The 16,643-nt window shown below is 29.1% G+C and overlaps 1 protein-coding gene across 2 annotated transcripts; it reads left to right on the forward strand.

Moving 5' to 3' along the window:
- The first annotated feature begins 5,493 nt into the window (after positions 1-5,493).
- On the forward strand, positions 5,494-11,803 carry LOC145842487 (uncharacterized). 2 transcript variants are annotated; one of them, XM_082949940.1, is made up of 3 exons: positions 5,494-5,604; positions 7,390-7,486; positions 10,008-11,803. In XM_082949940.1, the coding sequence occupies exon 3, from the start codon at positions 10,027-10,029 to the stop codon at positions 11,281-11,283; it is 1,257 nt and encodes a 418-aa protein (XP_082806066.1). In that variant the 5' UTR covers positions 5,494-5,604; positions 7,390-7,486; positions 10,008-10,026; the 3' UTR covers positions 11,284-11,803. The 2 variants fall into 2 exon arrangements, with proteins under 2 accessions (XP_082806066.1, XP_082806067.1); XM_082949941.1 differs by lacking the exon at positions 7,390-7,486 and having other exon boundaries at positions 5,496-5,604.
- The last annotated feature ends 4,840 nt before the right edge of the window (positions 11,804-16,643 follow it).

Below are 16,643 nucleotides of genomic sequence, written 5' to 3' on the forward strand. Positions count from 1 at the left end.
CTCCTCCGTAGCGGTCAACATGAAGCCGTCGGAGCTGGTGTCCAGCTGAAAGTAGCCGTGGAAGCCCGGGTACTCCCGCACGTAGTCGGACCTGAAGTAGACGTCCAGCCTGCCGTCTACGGATTTGAACTCGCGCGGGTTCACCAGCAGCCCGGAAACTTCCCCCAACTTGGTCTTGTTGCTGTACACCTCCAGCTTGTCGCAGCACTCTTCGCTTCTACCGCCCACCACCACCAGCTTCACCTGCTGATCCGGGTCCCGCGCCTTCAACACCCACGTTGCCGTCAGGAAGCTCTCGTACGACCGGGGGTAGCCGGGCGTGCTCCAGGTGGTGGAAAACTCGACCACTTTGGGGGAGAACTTGACGGTCGGGCCCAGAGTCGTGGTTTCTTCCGTCGTCGTGGTCGTGGTGGTCTTTTTTGTCGTGGTGGTCGTGGTGGGCTTTGTCGTGGTCGTCGTGGTCGTCGTCGTGGGCGTTGTCGTGGTTGTTGTGGTGGTTGTGGTCGTGGTTGTGGTCGTGGTTATCAACTGGTACTCGTAGTAGCCCGTGAAACCTTTAAAACGAAAAAGAGGTTAGTATGTTTTGAAAAATTACAAAAACTACTAAAGAATCACTTGTTAAGTATATTACAAATAAAAATAAACATTCACAGCTGACTTTAAAAAGTTGTCATAAAAACATTCAGTACTATTCAAAACCAGCCAAAAAACCTGAAAAATGCAGCAAATAATCCGTTTCGAACGTGATCCTCAAGCCTTGCCCGGTGCCGCTCCGGTACGTGACCGCCTTCTCCACCACCCCCGACAGCGGCTCAAACTTCCTGGCGCCGTCGTACACGGTCAAAATGTCGCAGCACTCCTCGCTCCTGCCCTCCGTTATCACCAGCTGCACCCGCTCGCCGGGAATCCCCGGTATGGTCCACTCGCACTTGGCGAACGACGGGTACTCCCCGGGGTAGTTGGGCGTCGCGAACGTGTTGTTGCCCTCGCCGAGCTCCAGCGTCCCGCAGTCGTACTCTTGCGCCGGCTCCTGGCGCCTGACCCGCTTGTGCACGGTGAGGCTCGAACCGGGTTGGAGCGTCAGTAGAAAAATGATCAGACAAAGTTCCCTAGAAAGCATTTGGTTGGTCGCGTTGTCGCTTTTTGCATTTTAAAAACAAATAGCACTTTGCGTTTAGTTTACCTTTGCTACAATATAAATCGAAAGGTAAAGTTTCAAAGATGTAAAGTTGAATTTTAACTGTTTGTTTTTTCTGCACAGAAATTTAAAGAAAACTTTGCGAAATATGCAAATTTTTGTAATACATTATATGACGTATTTTGTGAAAATAAATTAGTTTCGTTTTTTTAATAAATTAGTTGCTGTATGGTTTTTATAACTAGTAAATAGAAATTTATAGTTAATGAAATAAATTGTGAACAATAATTAAAAAAAAACAATATTTTGTTTTCAAAAATCTCTCATAAAAGTTTTCATAAGAGGAAACGCTAATATATTAGATTAGTAGAAGGTAAAGTTCGAAACTAGTGTCTGAAGTAGTGATTGAAGTTAAGAACTAGATAAACCCGCGTAAAAGTTGCACGTCATGATATCTACCGACTAAAGACTTAAATTTAATCTAAAATAGTACTGATCTAAATTAGCAATATTTTTTAAAAACAACCTATTTTTACTATTCGATTTTAATAGCCCATTACTTTAGGATTACAAGCGAAACTATATAACAAAAAAAATAAATAAAACTAAAACTATTTAAAATGTGTCCTTTGAAGAATTTTTTTGATGAAATTTGTATGCAAGTTTGACTACTTTTAATGAATAAAACATTTAAACAATAGTTGTTTTAGTTTCAATGTTTTGTAAAGCTTATTTTACGAAAATTTCTTAAAATACAATCCATGTTAAAGTAGGTGAACTACTATACAATTAAAACTATAATAGTTAAAACAATAAAATTTAAACTAAGTTAGGCTTATACTTACATAGAAAAACGTATGAAGCTTAAGTTGCGGTTGAAATATTTGCACCTCAAGTATACATCTCAATATAGAGGGGTTCTTAATGGTAATAGAGAATAGTAAAGTGTTGAAGATTAATACAACAAGTTAAACAAAACTTATCTTTTATTTATATGAACTAAAAAAACACAAAGATACATTATAACTACATCACACTATACTAAAACTATAGTTAAACACACATGATCATAGATTACTAATAAGTATCTTAGAACTTAAGTAAAAATCATTTAGTTCTTAAATCTAACGTGTTTATAGCACAATAATTGCTGCCGAATGCCCTGCCGAATGTCCATAACTTTCAAAATGTTGTTTATTTTATATCAAAAGCAAAAAAAATCTTTTTCTTTTTTCTTACGTATTCATTGGAAATAAATTAACTCCTTCGAATGGACAATGTTGTTTTGGGAAGTTAAGAAAACTGCTTTGAGAAAGCTTATCATTGATTTTATTGTTACAAAAAATTCCATATTTATTCACACGCTTTAAAATTATAAAACTAAATGTTGATTTCATCACATATTAATTGATAGTTACTATGTTTTTAACTAAGTAGGTTTTTAGAAACTTAGATAATCAAAATAAAAGATAAGTTATATAAGCATAGGTTATACAGTTTAAGTGAACTAAAGTTTAATTAATATAATGTACAGTTTTCTGTATTACTATGAAATACTATAAACAAACTTAACAGTTGTGTGACAGTCATTTTGTTTATTATAACTAATAATACTCAAGTGGTTAGAGCTTTATTGTAACTATTTTGTGCATTAAGTTTTAATTAAATTATTACTTTGGCTATGTTTAATTAGTATTTTATTCATATTTTAAAACTTTAATCCGAATTTATTTTTTAAGTTACATAAAGATTGTAAGCACAAAAGTGATGACAAATTTTATTATAAGTTTTCTTTAAATAACATTTTTTTACCTTAAAATATCGTTTTCTAATTTGATTGCGTTGAATTAAAGTTTTCCTACCTATTTTTATTAGTTTTTAAACAATTGAAATTTTTTTATACGATCAGTTAAAAAGTATAAGGTAGAAAGTTAATAAAAATATATTTTTAAGAATTTTTTTTTGAAATAATTGATTGGTCAATAACCTCTTTTTAAAGCAGTGAAAGTGTAGAATGAAGTGTATTTGTATATTTTTAAACTTACAGTAAAAATATATTTAGTGAGTTTATTTTAAACCCTTATGTTATATATAAATTTACTGTTAAGGCTTAAAAAGTATATAAAAGGATAATTAAAAGTGTAGTATGTTACAATACTTTTACACATTATTACTGAAAGTAAAATTTAAGTAGATAAAAAGAATTTCATTATTAGGAATCGGAGTTTAAATAATTATTCCAGAACGCAAAACAGAAGCTTGGAACAATAAAAAAAATATTTTTTGAAAGTTTAGTTCTTTTATAAAGCACTTGACAATGCTCTATATAAAGTTATCTTTAAATACATTGTTTAAATATTTAATGTGAAGCAAAATTTGCAAAGGTTTTTAAGTTTTGGCTGAAACATAACTCATTTTATAAAACACGGGTAAAGTAACATAAACTACTTAGACATACTATGCTTAAGTTAATATTTCTAAATGTAATTTTTGTACATATTTTATTCTTATTATATTGGTTGAATGTGCTCACAAAATATAACATGAATTATCTAACTTTAAATAAATTTAAATCGTATCAAAATGTTTATCAGCTGTATAACATTATAACAGCATCGAAAATCTAATAAAAAATGTGGATGTTAATTTTTTAAATTAATATATTTTTTAACAAAGGTCCAGATTAACTTAGCTTTTTTAAATGTTTAAAAACTGCACTATTAAACAAACATTAATATTAAAATAAAAAAGTTCTTAACTTACATTACTAACAGTTCTGTTAAACATAACAACTCCCAGTTTTGCTCTTTAGAATTCTGTTGGCTGTTATAACCAGTGTGCCAGATTTGAGTTTAAAAAGCTTTACTGTTCTAAGACTATAGGTCGACTCAGTTCAAACTTTAAAAACTTTTTAATTTATACAAGCATGCTGCCTAATAAAACATGAACTTGTACTTGAAACTAATTAAGCTGTCATAACTTGTGCATAACGTTAACAATATTTTCTTTAAGCCTTCTTAGCAAAAACAAATATTGAAAGTTTAAAAAATTTATTCGATGTTTGTACAAAAAACCATGAAAACAAAGTATTACCTGCTATAGCTGTTTTTTGCAAATGGTAAAACAAAACTGAAGTTTTGTATTTAAGTTTTCAATGTAACTACACTTTTATTCAAGTGCTTCATCATTTTAGTTTGTAAGGTGCATTCATGCAATACAAATGTTTAATTGTTAAACTAAATCCAAAGTAAAGACAAATATTTATCACTGCTTGGTACAATTTGTATTGTAAAACACTAATTTTTAAGTTTATAACGAACTTCAAGAATGTTTTAAATTTCTAAGATTTTTCATTGTTATGCAAAACTATTTGTTTTGAAAATCGAACAGGAAACGTGCTTAAAAATATAAAAGTAAAGTGTTTGCGTTAGTTTTGTTTACATAAAGTTGAACAGTTGGTATTACTAAAGTAGATTCTTGCGCGCCTTTTAGCAGGATGTTTTAATCTCTGTGTTCATCTTTTTAGTTTTACAAAATAAAACATTCTATTAAAAGTAAGCGAATATTAAGAGTTACAGTTTTGTTGTTTTTAAGGTATTGCTTTAACATATGCATCAGTCAAATTGAACAGTAACTTACAAGTTTTGCCTGAAAAGTCTTTAATAAACGGTAATATGTTTAAGTAGGTTTTGTGAAAATTACATTACTAAAAGGTTATGCTTTCAATAAACTTAAATTAAGAGACTATGCTTTTATGATAATATTTTCCGTACATTTTCTTTTGTGAACGTACTATGGAAATAGTTTGAAGCTTTTCAAGAACTATAATTTTTATCGTGAGCTATGCAAAAATTTTCTTAGGCTTTAACTTTATTCATTTTTTAAATATTCAACTAATTATCAATTAAGTAACAGTGCTCGAATTTTGTTATTTTACTGATATTTTTGTCTTTTGACTAATAGCAGTGACTTTAATACCGAAAATAGAGTGCTTTTTAAATTATAAATAAGAACACAAATTTTTATCTTAAATTCAAAAAATACAAGTACGTATTCAAAAACGTCAGCGCTTATCACAAACACCTACCTAACGAAAACCTACACCGACTCAAGCTAAATCCCAATCAAAAGAAAAACCGCGTTTCGAGTTCAAACAAATTCGCTCACACACCAGAAAGCACCCTGTGTGTGTGATAACAAGCAGATATGAGAGAGCAGTTATGAGTAGCTGCTTCCTCTGCGTGTAGTGCTTGTACGTAGCGATATTAGGCTTTAGATTGGCGCGTTGATAAGTTGTGTGCTGCAAAGCTGTTGCATTTGACTTCTGCTGTGCACTTGATGTGAGTTTAAGGGTTACAGTGTATAAGCTGTTACTTTTGAGAGAAAAATTTGTACTGGTTGAAGTAGAAATAAATAAATTTGAAAAAAGGTGTTGCTGAATTGATTGCTTGTTTTGCTTAGAACTGGTTAGTTACATATATTGTTTTAAATTTATTTTGATTATTTAGTTTATATTATTTGTTATCAACATGTAGATAGCTTTGTTTAGTTTTAAACTTAAAAAAAATTTAACACTTTAGCTACAATCGAACTTAAAAACTTGGAGATATGTTTATATTTAATTTTATATAAGCTAGTTTTATGGTTTGTTATATTTTATAAACTTTTTTTGAACTAATTTAAATCAAAACCATAGTCACAACTTGATTTTAAAATCAAAAACATTTTTTTCACCTCAAACACTATTTCCCTCTATCAAGCTTTCCCAGTGAGCAGTGATTCATAAAAATCAAAACTTTTAGTTGAAAAAAATAGCGCTCATTAGCTTTCAACCACCCACGTATACTTATACAGAATATTGCTCAGCTGGTATTAGCTTAAAATTTTGTTGCTTTTGATTGAATGTGTTTGAAAAGGATATAAACACATTAAACATTGAAATTTGTTTAGAGTTTGGTTAGCATCTAATGCTTTGTTTTTTAAGTGATTTAGAAAAAACTGCTTATCTAGCTGAAGCTTTGTTTTATTGTTTTTGATATTTATCTTCATGTTTTTGACAGTTTATTTTTTTAAGTTGTTTTGTTTATTTTTGAAGTTTCTGATAAACTTTATCAACAAAATTGTTTACTAAATGAAGTTCAAATCTAAAAAATAACCGAAACCATTCATGATTATTTTTATAAGTAGTTTTACAAACTGAGACTTATTGTTATGAAATAATAATCTGCAATACAAAAGTATTTTAGAAACATAAAATTAAAGTTCAATTAAAGAAATCAGAAAGTTAAGTGTAATTAATTTGTGTTGACTTATTAAGTTTATGCTTAATCTTTTAAAATTCATTTAAACTATTAATGCTTCTAATTGGCGTTAAAAGTTGTTTGAGTTTAAACTGTTTGTTAAAAATTAAAAAAAAACTATTCATAGATTTAGTCTTACTTTGTCTCTTTTTACTTTTAAATAGTTTTCTTGGTTTCTTTTACTTAAGACTTTTTTTTTCAAATACGACACCTTACATTTTTCAACTTTACTTTTTAGACTTGAAAGTAAACTAATATTAAAAATTGGTTTTAGATGAAACACTTTTATTGTATGAGGAGCTTGTCTTGTGTTTATATTACTCTGTCTAAACTTATACAGTCCATTTTCAAAATTAAGTTCAAGTTTAATGTGCCATTAATTAACAATTAATTTGACAGCTAACTCGACTTACTCAGTTCAAGAAACATGTTTTAATGTTGATCGTTAACAAAAACATCAATTAAACATTAATAGACAGATTAAAATGTATTTAATAATAACAACATATTTAAACAGTACTCATTCTTTCATACACTAACACATGTCTTTATTAGCAAACGCTTGTATTTATATTTTGAATAGTATACATTTAATATGCATTTTTATTCAAGTTTTTATACTTTTTAATGAGCTCTAGTATGTTGTATAATAGCAAATATTATTAAACCAAAGTATGTATATATGAACTGCATTTAAATTAAACTATGTTATTTTTTGCTTTGTCTGCAATAAACAGGTTTTGAAAAGTGCTTGAACTTATGACCTAGTAATTATTAAATTTAAGTATAAACTTGTTTGTTATTATTAGTAAAACTTTATTTGTGCTAATAATGCTCAAGATAAGATTACACTTCGAATAAAGTACATATCTTGAAAATCTATGTACTTCCATTAAATCTCCTTAAGCCTTATCAATAATGACGTAATGATTCAGTTTACAATATTTGTAGATAACTAGAATTGAAATTTTTCTAATCTTACTTAATGGTTATTTAACTGTTAGAACTAACTTCTCCAGGATTTTCAACTAAATTTGGAGTTAATTAGGTGAGTTTTAGTTTTTTATTTTTAATTATAGAAACAAATTAAAAACATGTTTAGTTATTAAATTTAAGCTAAAATTTTAAATACGTTTAGAATCTGTCTGTTTAGTTACAAAAATAATCTAGTATAGTATACATTTTAATTTTTATTAACAACAACAGTCAAATATGTATTATTTTTTAATGATTTAATAGTCTTTTAGAATTGTTAGCAAGTTTATAATTTATACTTAGTCTTTTTGATTATTATAAATTCTTTATAACTATGATAACTTATTTTAAAGCTATGACTTAAAAGTATAGGTTAATTTTAATCTTTAAGAATAATAACTTTGGCTTTATCTAAGTAATACAACGCTTTCACTAAAAACTTAGATGGCTGTAATTACTGCTATTTTCATTGGTAATACTAATACTATTTCATATAAGACAGACTTTATATATTAGTTAATCCTTACAAGTATTAGGCTTTAAAAGCTTTGTTGTTATACAATTTTACAAAGCCTTGTGTATTACCAAGCCTATATTGTATTTGAAAATTTATTATTAACTTATTTTAAACTTAAATTATAATTAGATTAAATTTATCATACTTTGGTGTTATTGTTTTTTTTTTTGCTAGATTTTTCGTTTGTTATTGTTAAATTTACTATGTATGTGCTTGTTTTTTAAGAAAACATAAATAATGTATTTTTTTTAGCTGTTTGTTTATCCGCATTTAGTAGCAAAAATAAGCAAGTACTGTTGTTAAAAAAAAAGAAACATTTTAGTTTATTTTTTTCCCAATTGGATTGTTTATTGTTATATAGTTAAAAAATATCTTATAGTAAATCTTCTCCAATTTAATTTTTACAAAAATTTTAACTTTTCAATATCTTTTTCAATACTTTTTAAAACTAAAATAGCATTTTAGTATAATTAAATTTTGGTATTTCTTAAACAGTTTAATTTTAAGTAGAAGTATTTAAACACAAAACTATTAGTAAGAAGATAAGCCTTGAATACATTTAAAGAAAATTTAGTTTTAGATAGGATTTTTACTGTTCTTACTTAAAAAATTAAAGTTAATTTACTTTAGTTAATATAAGCTTTATTAGAACTTGGTATTATATATTACTGCTTAAAATCGAACAAGTTTACTTTGTAATTACTTTTTAGTTGCTTATTTTTAAACTTATTTTCTTTAGTATATTTTAGAACAACTATATATAGCAACTAGAAATTAATTTATTTTGTTGAAAGTTACAAGTTCAAGTTTTTATAAGTCGAAACTTGATCCATAGGTAATGAAGTAGAGTAATAAGTAAAAACAAGCTCAGTAAAAGCTTCATAACTAGTTTTATAAAACATTACACACCATGTTTCACTTTACAAAGAGTTATTTAAACCTATAATTTACTTGTTTTCATGTGGTTCTTGTTTTTGAAAAATGTCTGATATAATTTAACAAAAAACTATTCATGAATATTAAAATGAGATGTAACACGAATTGATTTGCTTACTTTAAATAAACTTTGTCATACATTTAAATCCAAATTATAATTGCAATTTATTTAAACAACTGTAAATAAGCTTTATCAAAAATAAAGTTTTTCTAACAACCTGATAAAGCTTTTACTCATAACTTGTTTTATTAAATAGTATTTTTAAAGTACTTTTTTTAGAATAATTTTATAAATGTTATCATTTTATAATTGTTATATTTTTAAACAACTGTACTGCACAAGTGTATTATAGTACAGATTACTGTACTATAATACAGTAATCTGCCGCTTAGGTACGCACTTTGAAGACAGCGCAAAAGTGCGTACCCAGCCGGAAGTGCGCACCAAAGAATATTGGTTTTTAATTATCTACATTAAGGATAAATACATGTTCATTTTTTTAAAATAGCTGTTTTATAGGTTCTTAAAATTAATGATTCTATCATACGGTATATAAATGTTAGTTTTATTGTTCATTTTTCCGTATATCTAAAACTTAGTTTAGAATTTTATACGTTTTTTACATTTTTGTTTTAGTAATGGGGTATGTAAATGTTAATTGCACTGTTCATTGTTTTCGTTTATATAAATTTTGTATGACCGTTTAAATATTTTTTATTCCTATGTTTTAATCATTGGGTGTGCAAATTTAAACTAATCTGTTTTCGTAACTGTTAAATAAGTAAACGGCAATATGTTTGTTTTAATATTGGATTTCATATATAATTTGTAAGTTCATAACTTTTTTTTCTAATTTGTTTAATTTTAATTTATCTGTTATTAAGACAGTTTAACTTATTTTAAATATCGTAGTTTTGTATTACTATTTCTAGATTCTTTTTTTTATTTCAAAGCCTTTTAATACAGCGATTTTAGGCTAAAAAGTGCCTACCCAAAGAAATGCGCATACCTGAGCAGCAACTTATTGTATTATAAATATAAAGTTTATTCAAACATGATTGAAATTTTATTATATTTTATTTATTTCAATAGCATGCGTTTATCTTTTAAAGATTTTATTAACATATTTTTTCCAAACAGCCTATTAAAACCCTCTACCATGCAAGTGCGCCACCACCTGGCCAGAAAGCTCCTGTACCACCGGCAGATCGACGACTCGCCGGGCACCATAGCAACCGACTTCATCTTCGGCGCCCTCATGCTCCTCTCGTCATTCGTTCTGGCGTTCCGCGTCGTCAAGCTGAAAAACCGCCGACACAAGAGGCAGCAGAGAGGCTTCAAGTCGGAAAGCGGCGACGAGATGATAAAAGATGACGCTTTTGCCCGGAAGACGAAATTCGGCGAAGCTGTTGAAACGGGTGCCGTGCTGGTGACTTTTCTCCTGTTCAGTTACGGCCTGATGTTCTTTGTGGGCGGCTTTATCCACAACGACGTGCAGAACCTGGACTTGGAAGTTTCAAAAGAGGGGAATTTCTTTCAGGCCACCATGCGCGCTTACGGCGTTGTCTTACCGTACAGAATGCTGTGGTCCTTCTGCTGCTTCTGGGCCGGGTTGGTCGGCTGCTTCTTCGTCCTCCTTTGCGCTTCGGCTGTGTCGATCAGGAACGAGATCCGCAAGAGCCTCAAGGAATCAACAAAAAGTTCATTTGAAAGTAAGTCGGAAAAAAAACCCTGTGAAAGCATGTCCGAAGCGACCGAGAACGCGATTGGTTTGCTGACCAAATCAATTGCCATAGTCATTTTTCTGGCCACTTTGGGCAGCGAACTTCACAAGATCGTCTCCTTTCACTTTCGCCGGATGAGGAACCAGGAGATCGTGGACCTCCTGAACTCCGAGGTCACTCCTCCTACAGGGAGTTCCCCAAACTCTACTCTATACTTATCCCAATCTCCCCAACTCAATATCGAGGGCTTCCAGCCGATCGACTGGTCCAACATGTGGCCGATGTTCCTGCCCACCATAATGCTGCTAACCGCCAACCTGGTCCATGCGGTTTTGGCGGTCTACCTGCAGATTAGAAACAGCATACAACGTTCGGAGGAAAGGCAGGGCGAAATTTTTTCAGGGTTGAACAGGGGCCTGTGGGCGCAGTCGGTCGGGTCCGCCCTTATGTGCCTGGGCGGCGTTCTGCAGGTTTCCTTGGCGACGCTGACGGACATGTCGGGCCATCACCATGACGACGGTCACCAGGGACTGCCGTGGGCGTTCAACCACAACGCCATCTACCACGTTACCACGGGAATCGGGGCGATGGTGCTGGCTTGGGGGCAGTTTATTGCGTTGAAGATCTGCAGAAAAATCCCCCGAGTCGAGGGGATTGGGGAAGTTAGCAAGGAATTTGTTGTTGAGCTGTGAATTTAATAAAACATTGTGTGGTTAAAAAAGTTTCAGAAGTTGTGAAAGCTGGTACTGGGCAGCCTTAGATACATGACAATTCTTTTTGTAATTATACTAAATTCTAACTAGATAAATTCAAAGTAAACGAATTCTTTTTAAAACAAAAAATAAATAAAAATAGAGAGGGCTTGATTTTTCTGTTTGTTTCAATTAGTTAAAGTTAATATTAGTTTTTAAATCACTGTAATTTTTTTTATGGCGACTAAAAGCTCAAAGTTTTCTGTTGACTGTTTGCCAACTGAATTTGAGATTGACAACAGAAAATTTTTAGCCTTTTTTTGTAGGTTAAATAGCTAAAGTTACTTTTAATGCTGTCTTGTTTTTATGTTTTAATATATTGATTGACTTTACTGTTCATAGCTTTTAAAACAATTTTTACTCTTTAGCCTCAAATTTTAAATTTTTTGTGTCACTGTAAGTATTTTAAAGATTTTATTTTTGGTGTTACATATTTTTATTGTGTATATTTAAAAGCTTATACAAAATCTGGTTATTTTACTAAATTTAATTTTTTCATTGTGTTTATCATATTTTTGTTTTCACTCTTACAAACTTACTTGTTGTGTAAAGCGTAAAATTAAAATGAGAATTTTATTTGAGATAACTCGACAAAGTTTACATATACACTCGAGTTAGAATTCTTACATCTTTAATTATTAATTTTTTTAATGATAAAGTCATCAATTTTTTTCAATAATACTCTTAAGACAAAACTTTAGTTAAACTACAAAATATTTAAAAGTTCTAATACTTTTGTGCTTATAGTATTTCTTAAATCGTGAAAACTAGTGTTCCAATAATAAACATTAGTTTTTACTTTGCTCAAACAGAGCCGCAATAATTGAGAATTCTCACAAATTTTAAACTTGCTTCAACCCCATTAAAAAGAATGTTACAGAGCCATCGACTACTTTAAATGACCTTCTTAAAAAAATCATTACATTATGATGATCTTTAATGTGGTTTAAGTACTGCTCAATTCATATTTTTTAATATTAATTGTGTAAAAGGTATTTACAAAAACGTCCAGGTAGAAATTTATGTGTTAAGTAACGTTGGTGCATTAAATCAGTGGTCGGCACGGTGTACACTGGTGCACACTAGTGTACATGAAATTTCTTTTAGGGTGCACGAGAATTTTCGGGTGCATGAAACTTATTTTGGGGTACATGATTTTTTTTTGCGCAAAAAACTAAATTAAAGTTTTTTTTTAATCTTTCTAATTTAAGACAAATTCAACCTTGATATTTAATTGACCATTTTGTTGTTAATAAAACGATCATTTTTAAACCCTCCTAGTTCTATTCTGTTACATTATGTAAAAATTCTTCCACCCTTAGCCGCCTAAAGAAAAACCGAAGTGAGCAAATCTCATAGATTCTTAAAACAAAATAAAACGGTTAGTATTCTATTAATGTTTAACTTTATTAACTCTTATTGTTTAAAAGTGTTTTGCTACATTAAAAATCACTATATTAATCAGCTTAATCAACTGATATTTGACAAAAAATTAGTTAGGTCAAAAAAACTCAATTATGTTTTATTTATAATAAAACTAAAATATAGGAAGGGTCAATAACATCAGGGCTGTCACATACTTAGGTCTTTAAGAATAATTAAGTCTAGTTATGGTGTAAAACTTAACGAGGTGTTACCGAATTTTTAGTAAAAAAAAACGATAAGTAGTGTTTACATATTCTTAAACACTAACGGCGCTAAATAATGCAAATTAGGGTGAACAGAATTTTAGATTTGTGATTTAGGGTTCACGGATTCGAAGTAGCGTGCCGACCACTGCATTAAATGATGATAACTACAATTTACAAATTTTTAAAATTGTTTAAGTTAATAATCAAAAGCTATTAGTTTTTTCACAAAAATAATTACAAAAACAGTTACAAAGCAAAATAAAAAGGCGGCTACATCGTCGTTGCATCAATTATTTTTCAAGTAAACAAAGATTATTTCAGAGCTAGTTTACACTTTAGGTTTTTATTTGCTATATTAGACATTGTAATCAAGGCAATCTCTGGCACGATTTTTCTGATTATGCGAGAATGACTGTGTCCAAAAACCATTTTAAAGTAAAAATACGCTCAGTATACGCCTTGTTGTTTTAAAAAGTACATAAAGCTCAATTTTTATATAAACTCTTTGTTATATATTTTTGAAACAAATTCTTAGTAATGTGTTTATAAATGACAGATTGTAGTTTTCCGTTACACAGAAAACCGTAAAAACCATTTGGAAGACTGTAGTAGCTGTGTACTTTCTATCTAAAAAATTTTTAGTTTAATAATTTCAAACAAATCTGCACGAAAAACCTCCGTCATACATAAAAATATTAAAGCCCAAGTTTTTATGTCAATAAAAATTTATTATTGATCGCTTAACAGATTACTTTAACTATGACCAATTACTCTTAATCTCTATACTTTATGTTTGTAAAAAGAGGCTAGTTCAAACCATGAAATGTAAGGGTTAATGCAAATTTTAAATTTAGACTGAGTTTTGGCTACATACTTCTCTTGAAAAAATATTCTAAGAATAAAGGTACATAGAAGACTTACTGAAACAAAACAAATAGAAAAGTTAATAAAAAAACAAAGTTTTAAATGTCTACTGAATTTAAGTTTGAATTGTTGTTTACTAGATAAAAACTCTACTTGTCTGTTTACTTCAGAGTATAATTTATTTAAGGTTTATTTTTTTATTTTTTAATAAAAATAATTTAAATTGGCTATACTTAATTTTACAATTAATAATTTAGGTTTCCTAATGTAAAACTAAATTTATAAATATGTTTTAAAAATTGTTTTGAAAGTGTAACACCTATTTTAACAAACATGTTTGTAAATTTTATTTTACTTTAGGAAACCTAAACTAATTATTGTAAAATGAACTATATCCAGTTTGAATTATTTTGGTATTACATTAAAAAGCAATACCTAGAGATCTTTTAAAGCAAATCTAGATTTTTTTTCCTCTAGAGGATTTCTTTTTAATTAATGTAAGGCTTGAGATAAAGTAATAAAAAAAACTTAAATGAAAAAGAGTAAAATTTTATTTTAAAAAAATATTTTGAATGTTTATCATCTATTTTTAAAATTAAAATTTTACTTTTTTTCAGTTGAAAACGTTTTCTTTATTACTTTATCTCAAGTTTTACATTAAATTTTAATAAATTCTCTTAAGTCTAGAAGCAAAAAAAAAAAGAAATCTAAATTTGGTTTAAATGATATCTAAGTATTGATTTTTGATGTAGTACCAAGTATTTTTAAGAACCTATATATGTATAAAATTTGAGTTTTATGTTACTTTTTGCTTACTTACTTTTTTAAATTTCGATTTTTAATTGTTTAGCAGACTTGTTTATATATAGTTTATTTAACGACAAAAAATACGCTCAAAATGTTTGGTCATAGGACCTGGTGCACGAAAAAACTTTTCGGTTATCGAGGCCCTCACCACGAATACCTTTTAACGTCTTGTCCAGGACAAGATATATGACGCTTCACATGTCTAAAAACTACTGTATTTCAAGTGTTTAAACTTTATTTTGTTTCTAGTTTGTTTAGTTTTAACAACTGAAAAAGTGTTTGAGAGTTTTAAAACAGTTGTCCAAAAGTTTTAAATTTCAAACACACCTACAGCTTTTATTCATTCGTATTAGAATTGTACTTTTGTAAGAATTTTAAATCTTCATGCATACATTTGAAAATGTTGTAAGTAGTTAGTAATTTGTTTTTAAACGATATTTTTCAAGCAAATATTTGTTTGCAAGTACGTCTATTGAAAACATGCAATTATATAGTATGAACAAGTTTGAAGCAGTCTAAAAAACGATATGTTATAAATTCTGTTACGGATTTAATGTTTCTACAACAGAAACATACTAAATCTAAACTACACTTATAGCATTAAATAAAGTATTCACATTTTTTCATTCATTTAACAATTTCGAACTAAAACTTAGCTAATAACAATTTTGGTTTAGAAAACTAGATCATTTTTATTTAAGCAATACTTGCTGTTGTTAGATATTTACTTAAATTTTTACTTACTAACTTTATATTTCTTAATACTTAAGTTTATTAACATTTTTATTTGTAAACTAAGTTTTGAAATTTGTTAGTTGTAAAAAAGTTTAAAGTATCATACTTGTTCAGCAACTCTTTGCGTTGAACAATCAAACTTGATTTTATTTTTAATGTTAACAAAATTAAAAGTTGTGTGTGGTGTTAACACAAACGGTTGCTTCAGTGCGTATGCATTTTATACCGCTTGGTTAAGTACACAACAGCGGTTTATCGCGACTAAACCTGCCTGATGAGTCCTAAAAAGGACGAAACCGGTCGTAGACTGACTCGGATACTGTTGTTGTTGGTCGTGCGGTGATGTTCATTGCTTATTAATGTTAACAAAAAAAGATTGTTCACAATATCTAAAAGAATTTCTACATATGTATCTACAAATACCAACTTCTGTATTTTGTTTAGAAAAGTTTTTCTACTAAAGCTTATCATTTTATTTAGGGTGTTTCAAAAAACATAAATTAAACTTGTTCATATACTTTTGTTTCTAGTTTTTAAAACACTATTATAATGATACCTATATTATTACTCTTTTTTATTGATTATTTTTGTTTATATTCAACTAATTTATAATGTCAAGTGATTGTCCCTTTTAGGTAAAAGACGTGAAAAATAGTTGTATTTTCTCTCTTTACACTTAAACTAAGACTTCTAATTGTTTTCCTTAATAAACAAAACTTAATTTTTAAATTCTATTTATATTTCGTACCTCAGTTTTAGTATATTTTTACTATGAAATAAACTAAATTTAGTATAGAATTTTATATGTTACGTTTATAGTAGACTGTTAATAGCAGTATCATAATGATAGTCAGTGCTCCCTTTTTTAAAAGGACTAAAAACTGCTTTTCAACTAAATATCTAGTTATTGAAGTTTTACAAGATTATAAAGTTGTTCTTTAAAATAAATAATTTGAACATCCCATGATCAAAAACAATTTACCATATAAAAAAGATAAGGCTCTAAAAGGTACGGATTTTTAGTAGTTTTTTTTTTTTGCTGTCTAGTAAAAATAAGTTCTACGTTTATTTTTAACAATAAGTGAGAAAAAAGCACAGAAACTACTGTTTAGGTTTCTACTGGAACTGTTAAGAATACAAACTATGTTCAAAGCAACTTAGTTACGGATGGCTTTTCCCGAATTTTTTCATTGTTTATAACAAAACGAAACGGTGTTTAAAAATATTAAAAGTTTTTAGATTAGCTATAATAATTTAGTCCCT

Source organism: Thalia democratica, chromosome 8 (assembly GCF_965202585.1).
Source record: "Thalia democratica chromosome 8, ktThaDemo2.hap1.1, whole genome shotgun sequence".
NCBI lineage: Eukaryota > Metazoa > Chordata > Thaliacea > Salpida > Salpidae > Thalia > Thalia democratica.

Bases quoted from the DNA above. Each gene is read 5' to 3' on its own strand.
- LOC145842487 (XM_082949940.1), top strand. From the start codon at position 10,027: ATGCAAGTGCGCCACCACCTGGCCAGAAAGCTCCTGTACCACCGGCAG.